The 12,372-nt window shown below is 43.3% G+C and overlaps 1 protein-coding gene across 1 annotated transcript in view; it reads left to right on the top strand.

Annotated features, from left to right (window-relative positions):
- Positions 1–12,372, top strand: part of ADCY2 (adenylate cyclase 2) — a 474,101-nt gene that overhangs the window by 386,171 nt on the left and 75,558 nt on the right. Inside the window, exon 15 of the mRNA XM_040262372.1 lies at positions 2,029–2,113. Within this exon, the coding sequence (XP_040118306.1) occupies positions 2,029–2,113 (85 nt within the window). The remainder of the gene's footprint in view (positions 1–2,028; positions 2,114–12,372) is intronic.

Genomic DNA, 12,372 nt, shown 5'->3' on the forward strand with positions numbered 1-12,372 from the left:
TCGTGTGGACTTTAATCCCAACCCATACCACTTGGGAGGGTTGTTAACTTTTGGTTGGTTTCCCGGTTTCTCTGGGTGTCACTTTCTCTCGAGTAAAATAAGGTAAGAACAGTAACCCTGCTGTCCAGGGTTACATATACATATAAAGCCTTTAGAACAGTGCTGGACATGTAGTATTCTATCATCATATTCTCATGTCATTCCAGCATCAGCTTCACCCTCCTATCACCAGACGGTTTAGAGCTGAGACTTACCAGACCTTCAATTAGAGATCATTCATATTAAAACAGTTACAGACCTAAAAAAAAGCATTATTTTTCTGACATCAACCTTATGCAGATGGCATCATCTTAACACCAGCAAGGAACCAGGGGAGCACAGAGTCACAGGAAACCCATCAGAGCTCTCTTAGATGCACGAAAAGAATGGCCAGTGGAAGTTGAGCAGATGAGTTCTGGTGTCTCTTCGGTCGCAGGAATAGCAAGAGCTTTCCTACGCTCCCCTCCGTCCACAGTGCTAGCAGAACACCTGAGAGTCTGCGATGAGGAAATACTGAAACTGAGGATTCTGAGCAGGGGTTAAGGAGCAATGTCTGAGAAAAAGGGTGTTTGGGATGGGGGAGGCGAGGAGGCTTACAGAGCTTACCTTTCTGAGACTGTGAGTTACTCAAAACACGGGTCTTACTCATGTTTGCTCCTTTCCAACCCAGCGTGGACCTGGCCATGAGACAAGTCAACAATCTAGGTGTATATGGTATATCCGCACCCTCCTAGCAGACACTTAGCGTTACTCATAAAATGTGAACAAATGTCGTTATCAGGCTAGGTATTTGAAAGCGTCTAGGACATGACTCCACACTCCATAAAAACATCCTCGGGTCAGCCTTGAGTGCACAGTGGTTTGGAGTCAAGGTTTTGTAGATCTTTCTTGATGTGTGCTCATCTCAAGATAGAATAACTATCTGAGTGCCAACCGAGTGAACCCTTCCTATCCTGATGGCATGAAGGGGTTCCTTAGTTCGCTGATGGCTCGCTTCTTTTCCCCCTGCTGGGGGCTCACAGCTGTGCACTCGCCGGGCATTTCAGCTTGTAGATTGCTCATATCTGAGTCTTCCTTTTGATGCATCAATATTCACTCTCAGTGTCCCCGCACTTCCAGTACTGAGTCTTCTATCTCTTCAGTTTCTCTAGCCAACTTCATTGGCTCGAGCTTCCACAGTGATCTCAGGTACCACCAGACCTCTCTTAAGATGTTGCATTTAAATTTCATCTTGGATTATTCGTTGCGGCTCATCTTTTCTATACTCCCAAACCCTTCTTCCTTTGGATTACATGATGTTTTAAGAGGCCTCGAGTTTTCATTATATAAAGGACCTCTCAGAAATATATACAATTCCTGCAAACAGTTTTATCCTTTGAATGAAAGGACATTTTAAGACACCTTAAATTTCTGAATTGTTTAAAGGAACTCTGAGAAATGCATACAGTTCTCGTGACCACTTCTACTTGTAACCGGAGGGTGACAACCTGTAACTTAGTGGGCACTTTACTCACATGATCACAGGAAGCTTGTGTGTTCATTGGCTCATGCAAAAATGCAAAGACCATGGAGTGAGAACGGGGAATGAGGTTTCCACGGACATCGACGAGGCTGCCCTGGAGGCAAAACTGCCAGGACATTGAGACAGGGAAGGGGGCACCATGATGGCCACGGTCGGGTGTGGGCATGAAGGTGCTGGTTGCAGAGGCAAGTCGTGTAAAGAGGGTTTTTCTCTTACGAAGAAGTGATGCTGGTAGGACAATTTTAATGTCGTATCACAGTAAGTTGTTCAGACACAGCCATAGATACATTTTCCTATGGACGTATCTCTGGCTTGTTTTTAGCTCCATTTTCATTTCTCAAAGATATTAGTGAGGAATGAAGTCCTCATTTTAAAAATCCTAATTCAAGCCACAGGTATTCGTGATGGCTTTCCAGGAAAACTGAAGCTGCCCGCACACTAACATGTTCCTTTTTGTTTCCCGGTAGAACATCCATTCTTGGGATTTCCTTTGGAGCGGCGTTTCTCTCACTTGCCTTTATCCTTTTCGTCTGCTTTGCTGGACAGCTTTTGGTAGGTACTTCACATATGGAACTTCTTTGAAACTGTGCTCATTGAAAACTGATTGCTTCATCAAAATAGGGAGCTTGCTGATTTACTGTTTCACGAGATACACAGCCCAGTAGAGAAGCCAGTATCCTTCATGTCAACAGCCCAGACTATGAACTGAGGAAGCCTGTAACAACCAAGACACTAACTCAAAGGTTACCTGAAATATTGGATAGGATGCTATAAAATCACATTTGTGTTTATTTGTTTCTGTCAACATTTTGTACTATCCCTCTTAAGTTTTCAGAGTATTTATAGCAGCAAATACTAGTGTAATTGGAGGCTTTTAATGACCAGGAGAATTAAAGTGTAAACCAAGTGTGTCTTTGATAATGACTTCCACAAGGTATAAAATTTTGGAAAATATGAAAATAACGAATGTAAAAATATCTCTTATTAGTGTTTTAACTTAAAACCAATCATTGTCAGCACTTATGGTTTAAATGCTAGTTCAGGCTAGAAGAAGTAAACCTCACTGGACTCTTGAGTGTAAAGCAGTTGTTGCTGGCTGGCCCTGGATCGCTGAGAGCATCCTAAGAAAGGCGACAATGAGATAGAAGTCCCAAGAGATAGTCAAGGTTTCATTTTGTTCACTGGAAATGAGTTGAAACAGGACTGAACCAGAGGCCAAGCATGGGTGCATTCTGGTCTGACATATGGCATCATTTGGCCAAAAAAAGGATTAAGATTCCAAAGCCTGTCTCTGCCTCTGGACAGTGGATGCTGCGTCCTTCTGCCTTGGACCTTTGCAGACTTTGGTGGGTTCTGTTTGCTATATCATAGTTTGAATGCTTCCAATTGGATTGGAAACTTCCAAAAGTAAGACTGTGGTTTCTGATTTCCTCAAATGCACACATGGCATTTCAAGTCACTTAAAAATCCCCTGAAGACCTCACAGGTTGTAGAGAAGACGGATTAGCTGTTGACCATGGGGCTCTTTGTCAAGTTCTGAGATTCGAGGAATTCCTAACATACGAGGCAGCCTGACTTTCTATATGCAGATTTCCCTTGGGTGGAAACGCACACACACTCCACCCTTTCTCTTCCTGACTCCCCGAAGACACCTGCAGCCTGTGTTCTCCAGTTTTCAGAAGGGGGATGGTCATCTGTGGTTCTGTTGGAAATCTAAACCCTGCTCTCATTAAAGCTGTGCATATCCTTGTGTCTGAGTAGACATACTTCCCGTTTTCTTGGAATCCAGTCTTGAGGGTGGCAGGAGAATAGCTGGGTTTCAGACTGACTTTTCTTTCCACTGAAAGTGAAAGTGTCAGTCACACAGTCATGTCTGACTCTTTGCAACCCCATGGACTGTGTAGCCTGCCCGGCTCCTCTGTGCATGGAATTCTCCAGGCAAGAATATTGGAGTGGGTTGCCATTGCCTTCTCCAGGGAATCTTCCCAACCCAGGGATCAATCCGGGTCTCCCACATTGCAGGCAGATTCCTTACCATCTGGTCAACTAAGTTGCTATAAAAAAGAAACACAGAGCAGGAAGGGAGAATCCCTGGGGCAACTTTGCTGCCTTGGTGAGAAAGTTTCAGTAACATCTCCCCTCTCAGCCCGCTATAATCTGACCACAGTGTTGAACTTTCATAACTTGGGATCCTTCCTGTAAGAGCCTCAGGGTGATCAAAATTCAACATTCCTGGCTTCTGATTCCTCCTAGAAACCAGAGCCTTCCCTGGGGGCGTCCCAAGATTCTAATGCCCACACACCAGATGCTACAAAGTTCTTTTTAACTCTGCGTTATCCCAAAGAGAAAAGTTCAAGGATGCAAATGAACCGATGTTTACCTCCTCCCCGGGGGAAGCCTGTGCTTTGCCAAAGTGGTCAGGAAGACCAAGCTTAAAGACATCTGGTCTCTCTCAACTTGAATGGATAGGATCTGTGCCCGAGTCTCCCCCTACTGGCCACTTGTGATCCTTAGTCCACATGTAATCCTGGTAAAATTAAAGAAGGAATTCTTCTTGTTCCACTGGGAGGTTCTTTTCACTCTCTAAAATAGTCTGTAAGGATTTTTTTTTTTTTAACATACAACATCAAACATGGTATTGCACAAAGGCAATGTGCTTTCTATTCAACCCTCCAAATTCAGTCAAAAACTACACATACCACCGTTGAGATTCCTGTTGTCTTTTCCAAGCCAGAATTTCCTCAACATGAAGTTTGGAGAACAACCGTCTTTTAAAGTTTCTCGGGACGATTGGAGATCATCCGGAGGGAAGGCTTCCCCCAGGGAAGGCTCTGATTTCTAGGAGGAAACAGAAGCCAGGAATGTTGAATTTTGATCACCCTGAGGCTCTTACAGGAAGGACCCCAAGCCATGAAATTACCTAACAGGATACTGACAGATTTTCAACAAACAGCAACTACTATTATTTTCCATCACTGTATATTTTAGAGTGCCTATTCATGGGGTCAGAGAAGACAATGGTACCCCACTCCAGTACTCTTGCCTGGAAAATCCCATGGGCGGAGGAGCCTGGTGGGCTGCAGTCCATGGGGTCGCAAAGAGTCAGACACGACTGAGAGACTTCACTTTCACTTTTCACTTTCATGCATTGGAGAAGGAAATGGCACCCACTCCAGTGTTCTTGCCTGGAGAATCCCAGGGATGGGGGAGCCTGGTGGGCTGGCGTCTATGGGGTCGCACAGAGTCGGACACGACTGAAGCGACTTAGCAGCAGCAGCAGCAGCATTCATGGGGTCGCAAAGAGTCTGACATGACTGAGCAACTGAACTGAACTGAACTGATTCTTAGAGCACTTTAGACAAACCTGTATTTTAGGCAACAGAAACCAGCATTAACTTTTTAAAATTAATATGAGTGTTTAGAACAAAGATCAAAATGAGTGCTTGCTTCTTTCTTTTTTTAATTACCATTCTTACACATGACATTCAATGTAATAGTTAGTGTCCCTCTACAAAGAATAAGTTTAAATTGAAGAAGTGAAAAGCCTACATATATAACCAATATTCTACAGTGGTCATGGAGAAGTACGAGATTTTATTGTGATTTGTCCTTTGTTATGGATTAAATACTGGGTTTATGAAAGACTACTGAATATCCCAGGCTCACGTTCTACTGATTTATGTTAACCTTCTGAAAATTTAATGCCAAAGGCAGTATCAGTGCTAATATTGGTATTAAATTCTCTGTATGAAAAGTGAAATCAAAATACTTCTGTAAAGGAAGTGGAGAAAAGATAAGCCTGGCAGATATTTTTTTTTTCCTCCAAAAGTTTTACCTTTATTATTATCTTTTGCACAAAAAGTGCAGCACAAGTAAGTAAAATTGATAGGTCATTGACCAGCTGGGTTTAATAAAAAGGTGAAGTGAAAGTGAAGTCACTCAGTCATATCCGACTCTTTGCGACCCCATGGACTGTAGCCTACCAGGCCTCTCAGTTCCTGGGATTTTCCAGACAAGAGTACTGGATTGGGTTGCCATTTCCTTCTCCAGGGATCTTCCTGACCCAGGGGTCGAACCCGGATCTCCCGCATTGTAGCCAGACGCTTTACCCTCTGAGCACCCGGGAAGCCCCTAATAAAAAGGTAGGGACATGTCAAAGTGGGTAAAAAATAAGAGTGATAAATCAAATGCAGTTTTTTTCTTATTGATTAAAAAAAAAAAAAGTGGTATTTGTTCAGTGACCCATTCAGAGGAAAATGTCAGGGAATCTGTTCCTGATTGTTGTGAGAAGCCCCTTTCCATCCACTCTGGTTACTGCCAGTCCACCCCATCCCCAGGCTCTTCCAGAAGCAATCACCCCCCCACACACATTGCCCATGTCTGAGTTCTTGCCCGTGGAGGTGGGTTCTGCACCTGTTCACCTTCCTGGAAACTTTCTCGGGAACCTCACCAGCCCCTGTGATGGGCCCTTCTTGAAGCACCGTGGGACACAGGGTCTGTGCTATGTTGCTTAGCACTCAATAAGTGACATCCCTTTGATCCCCTTTTGAAAAAGTTTCTGCTGAGTGTGACTGCAGTTTCTGCTAGTATATAACAGGATCCTTAAGACCAGGGTTGTTTCCTTCATTTGCTTTCTATCTCCCAGTGAATCCAGCAGAATGCTGGACATGTAGATGTGTTTATAATAAGTGCATGCTAAGTAAACATTTGGGCTTCCCAGGTGGCACTAGTAGTAAATCACCCGCCAGCCCGTGCAGGAGACATAGGAGACTCAGGTTCGATCCCTGAGTCAGGAAGATTCCCCTGGAGGAGGGCACGGCAACCCACTCCAGTATTCTTGCCTGGAGAAGCCCATGGACAGAGGAGTGGTCCATAGGGTCGCAAAGCATCGGATATGACTGAAGTGATTTGGCGCGCACGCACGCAAGTAAGCATTATTGGATGTCCGTCATTTCCATGAGGTTTTTTCCCCCTTCCTCTACTCTTGGGCTCCACATAGCACCTCCTCTGTCTCGCCACCCGGCTCCCGTGTTCATCCTCAGGCAGTTAAGTTCCCTGTGAGCCCTGAGCGTTCTTCTTCCTCCAGATGCCCTGAGTGGGGATGGGCTTGGTGTGTACATGAATGTATGAAGGAGTGAGTGGTCCACAGCCCTCATCCTGCTGCACTGAAATTCCTTCTCACGTGTGCCACGGTTCCTTGACTCTGAAGTGCCTCGGGCTGGCTCTTCCGTTGGAAACAATTTTGTGACCTTCCCCAGCTAATTCTGAAGAAAATTAGCAAAAGGAAAACTAGCCTTTTCCACCTAGAGCCTGCTTGTTGGGCTTCCTATTTGTATTCTTTTAGGCAAAAAAAAAAAAAAAATCATCAATGAGTTCATCTCAGCCCTGTTTTGTTCACTGACTGTTCCAGACCCTTGAAATACAAAGTGTTTAGTAGGTCGAAAAGAGTCGGACACGACTGAGCGACTTCACTTCCACTTTTCACTTTCATGCATTGGAGAAGGAAATGGCAACCCACTCTGGTGTTCTTGCCTGGAGAATCCCAGGGACAGGGGAGCCTGGTGGGCTGCTGTCTTTGGGGTCGCACAGAGTCGGACATGACTGAAGCAACTTAGCAGCGGCAGCAGCTTGAAGGAGTGTCGGGTTGCAAATGCAACCACCTGGCACCACTGCTGAGGGAAGTCCACCCCAACCTCACCCAGATTTGACTTCTCCCAAGCTCCCAGTTCTGAATCCAGCTCGCAGTTGCCGCATCCCTGCTCCCAGTTCTGACAGGCTCCTGGCCTGCCAGCATCCTGGGCCAGCATCCTGTGTGCTTGCTTGTCAGGTCTCCTTCAGTGCCTCTGCATCAGTTCTCCTGTGAGGTCCTTGGTTTTCTACAGCAGATGCTGGTTAGCATTTCAAAGTCGTAATCTGGACAACTGAAAGGGAACTGAGAGATAACCTTGTCCAGGTCTGCACTTGGGGGATGAGGGACCCAGGGCCCAAGATGCCGTTCATTTCCATGAGTTTCCATTTCTACTTATTTAAAAGGAAAGTTTCCCTGCATGAAAAATAATGCAGGAGTCATAAGTAGATCCCTTGAGGAAGCAGATGGAGACTTTGGATCACGGTCAGGAATATGAGAACCGCAAGATCTGCAAAAGTTCCCCTGTCCTTGGGTAAGAACCTTCAGAACCAATGTAGACTGCTTAAGACAGGCGGAGATCTGTGAATAGTTCTATATCTGACCTCATTGCAGTTTACAAATGATAAATGTTGTATTATATTAAAACTGAAGACTTAAATCTGCTAGGCATTTTATGTATACTGGCTCATTTATCCACACAAGAGTCCTTGGAGGGAATGCTCATTCTACAGTTAATGAAAGAGAAGGTCCAGAGGTTGCATAACTTGCCCTAAAGTGTTACAATACAACAAGTAGGTTTTGGAGCCTTTGGGAAGAAGCCTTAGAATCCTTGTACTAAATTGAAGGCGAGTTCCAGAGGATGCTAGACTGTGTGTGGAGAGACACTGGCAAGTGCTGAAGAGGAATGTCCACCGTCCTGGTCGTGGACCGTCGTGGTACTGAAGCAGCCTCATAGTGATTGCTAAGCATCAGTGGCTCAAAGGCAAAAAAGTCAGGCAAGATAACATCACACAGAACCTAATTCACAGTGGCCTCTTGTCTAGTTTTCCAGTATATTCAGCTGTTGACCTAGTTTATGTAAAACTGGATTTTGGACAAGGTATAACTCCATCTTAAAATACATTCAGTAAGACAGAGAAAAAATTTCATTTATAAGTCAATTTAGACTCAAAATATTCTAAGTAAGAAAGTTTATAGTAATACTTGCAAAATATTTTCACATATATGAAAGCCTTTCAAAGTGTTTTCATTACGTATTATTTTATTTGATAATCAAAACAATCCATTTTATCTGAGTAGAAACTAAGATGCAGAATAAGAGATTCAAGTTTACATTTCCATAACAATCAGCAATAAAAAATAATAATAGCTGTCATCACCATGGTAGTCATAAAAATAAGTGCATTTTTATTGCCAAGTTTAACTTTTCTAAACTACCTGAAGTAGACTTAAACCTCTGCAAGAAACACAAGAGATGTAACCATAAATAACAAAGACGCCTCCCACAAAAGTCTTCTTGATGAAATGTCTTTTAGAAGAATTATGCCAGATTCAGCAAATGAAAATGTTAGAAAATGTCAGGAGAAATTTTTCTCTCCGTGTGGTTTTCTTGCCACTTTGTATGGCAGAGATAACACAGTATCAGCCCACCAACCTTGTTCCCAGCAGAGATGAAAGCACAAATATAGAGACAGTCCTGGGGACAGAAAATAGGCCACATGCCAGCTGATAGAAAAGCTTCCTACCCGCAGGACTGTTTTTCCCTTGAAGTCTATTTTCTCTAATATCAATATAAGCCTGCCAGCTTTCTCTTGGTTAGTATTTTCCCCATCTTCTTTTTCGGCTTCTCCTTGCTATATAGGTGTGTCTCTTGTAAACAACATCTAAGTGTATGTTATGTTCTCTGATCCAAGAGTCTTTTTCTTTTAGCTGGCAAGCATAATACATTTATGTGTATTACAATTATTGCTAGTCGTCTTTTGCTTTTTTTAATCCATCATATATGTTTTTGCTTCTGTTTATTTTTCCTCTTCTCCTGTCATCTCCTGGACAAATGGAACTTACTGAGTCTCCTCTATTCCCTCTAGTGACTTGGCAGTTACACATCCTCGTCTTTTCTTTCAGGGATTAACGTAAAATGTGTAACATGCACACTTCTCACCGGGTCCATTACTGTTTCCATCTTCTTGTTGAAAAATGCAGGCACCATGCTCTAACCCTTTTCCGTTGTCCCTCCGACGTTGTCTAGATTTTTCTGTGTTATTCATTGTTATCGGTACTCCGATGTAATGGTCTCTTTGTTCACATTCTTCTTAATGTCATGCCTTCTTCCAGGTGCAGTGTTCATATTTCCATAGGATTATTCCTCGTGTAATCCTCTCCATGAGAGCCTATATATAATATACCCCAATCAGCTTTTATATTAAAAAAAAAAACAGCCTCTTTTCCTCTTTGACTAATACTTTACAATAATGTTGTTAACATTGAAAACATGAGTCCATATGTTCTTGGATTTTAATGTGCTGAGGAGAAATCTAGGCCAGTTGTGGTTCCGTGATGAGATGTCCTTTCTCTATTTTTGTAAAACTTGCTCTGTGTCCTGGGCAACAGATTCTTTGTATTGAGGAAGAGGTTTGCTTCTCTTTCACCTTGATGTGACTCAGTGCCTCATCTCGACTATAGAGTTCATATTCTGTTCCAGGTCCATGACGGCGTTGTCCCATATTCCCCTGTATTTCGTCTTTTTCTCAGTCTTTCTGTTCTATTTTTTCTCGAACTTTCATTCCAAGTATGTTCAGTCTTATTGTACCTTCTGTGCCTCAACTGCATACATTTTTTTCTCTGTATTTCTGTGCTATTTTATGGGTTGTCTCCTTAGAGCTATCTTACCCTCTTCAGCATAACTGCTGAGTATTTAATCTCAATATCTACATGTTTGTTGCTAAAGAGTCTATGGAACTCATTTATAAAGCAAACCTGTTACTTTCTCTTAACTGCTTATCATTATGAACTCTAATCCATGGATTTTTTAAATTTAATCTTATTTTATTGACTACTTGAGATTGATTTGTGAATCTTAATGATACTCATTCTATTATCTGTTATTTCTGTTGATTCTTCCTTGTACAGTCCATTGTATTCTGCAGCTCGTGGTGGTGCAAGCGTGCATGCTTTATTTGTCTCTGACTCTTAGCAACCCTATGGACTGTAGCCCACCAGACTCCTCTATCCATGGAATTTTCCAGGCAAGAGTACTGGAGTGGGTTCCCATTTCCTTCTCCAGGGGATCTTCCCAACCTGGGAATCGAACCCGTGTCTCTTTCACCTCCTACACTGGCAGGCAGATTCTTTACCACTGTGCCACTTGGGAAGCCCCTTATGTAGCTCATAGTTTTTGTTCGCTGTGAGATCGTGTTCGGTAGGGACTGCCCCCTTCCCAACTGGTATGTGTGTTGCATCCTGCAATGTGACGTGTCATCATAAGCAGCGTTGTTCTTGGTGCAGCCACAGCCCCAAGACCTTTCTCTGGTTTTTGGTCTGATCAGTAACCACTCACCTTGAGATTCTCATTATGAAGCAGATAATATGATTTCAAAACCAACACCCATATTTAGAGTCTGAGTTTGCATTGGAAGTTTATTTATACTTTCTTGGTCTAGAGTATGGACTTTCTAGACTTCTCTACTTGGAGAGAATAGCCTTCTGAGGCTTCTGGTTTTATTCAGCAGTCTTAGTCCCAGCTGCCCACCTGTTGCAGACCCAAGACAACATCTTTTCCCTGTGGGCATCAAAAGCCCAGCCCAGTGATGTTCAGTTCCAGGACACTCTGGGGCCAATCCCACAGTCTCCATCCTTCTATCAGTAGCCTCCTTCTTTGTTTTACACCCCTAGGAATTCCTCTCTGCATCCACTGTTAAGACAGTGTGCTTTCTCAGCGAGCATCCGTTGAGTTCTATTCGCTGAATCCTGGGCTGCCTCTAGGAATACAAGGATTGTGATGGGAATTTGCCGGTGGTCCAGTGATTAGGACTCAGTGCTTTCGCTGCTAAGGACCTGGGTTTGATCCTTGGTAAGGGAACCAAAATCCCACAAGTTGTGCAGTGTGGCAAACACACACACACACAGAAACACACGTGAGTTGTGAGGTGGCTCCACCAGGTCTCCAAGTGGCCAGAGGCAAGCATTTAGGCAAAGAGAACACGATGAAGGCAATGGCACCCACTCCAGTGCTCTTGCCTGGGAAATCCCATGAACAGAGGAGCCTGGTAGATTACAGTCCATGGGGTCTTGAAGAGTCGACATGACTGAGCAACTTGACTTCACTAACACGATGTAGATGGTGCTGTGAGAGCCACCCAGTGGATGAATAACAGAGGAATATGGCTCAGCAAAGGCGTGTGAGAGAAACAGGATGATTTTGTAAAATATTTGCTGTTGTTCAGTCACGAAGTCATGTCCAACTCTGACCCCGTGGCCTGCAGCCTACCAGGCTCCTCTGTCTGCCAGTATCTCCCAGAGTTTGCTCAAATTCATGTCCACTGAGTCGGTGATGCCATCCAACCATCTCGTCCTCTGGCATCCCCCTTCTCCTTTTGCCTTCAGTCTTTCCCCGCCTCAGGGTCTATATGATTGATTGAAATAAAAGCCTGTGGGAAGTCCAAGCACAATTAAATAATAAAGTAGACACATCAGTCTCTCTGACAGCAAATGCATGGAGTAATTCTTGCTGCATGACAGTGAGAGTGCTTGCCCAATTAAAATGCCACGGTAGGTGTTCCTTTAGACAAATACACAAAAGCGCATGTTTACATGACCAGCTTCACCATAGTTTTCAGACAAGAGGAGTTCTATTTTTCTAATGATAAAAGTTTGTTACCAAACCACTGTGATACATTTAAAACTTTCTGAAATGTCTCTCACTTTATTACATTTCACTTTATATAAGCAGCGACTTCTTTGCGGGTACCTCATTTTATTTTTAAAAGGAACAAACTAATGAGACTGCAAACCCAATCTGCTTTAATAATTATCACACCGAATGATGAGGAATTCTAGAACTGCAGAGACTACCTACTGTTTCCAATGCAGAAGTTTCAAAAAACAAAAAAGGAAGAGAGGAAGGAAGGAACGGGAAATATTTTTGGCAGAGATATTTTTTTCTTCGTTTTTAATTCAAAACACC

Source organism: Oryx dammah, unplaced genomic scaffold (genome assembly GCF_014754425.2).
Source record: "Oryx dammah isolate SB20612 unplaced genomic scaffold, SCBI_Odam_1.1 HiC_scaffold_20, whole genome shotgun sequence".
Lineage (NCBI taxonomy): Eukaryota > Metazoa > Chordata > Mammalia > Artiodactyla > Bovidae > Oryx > Oryx dammah.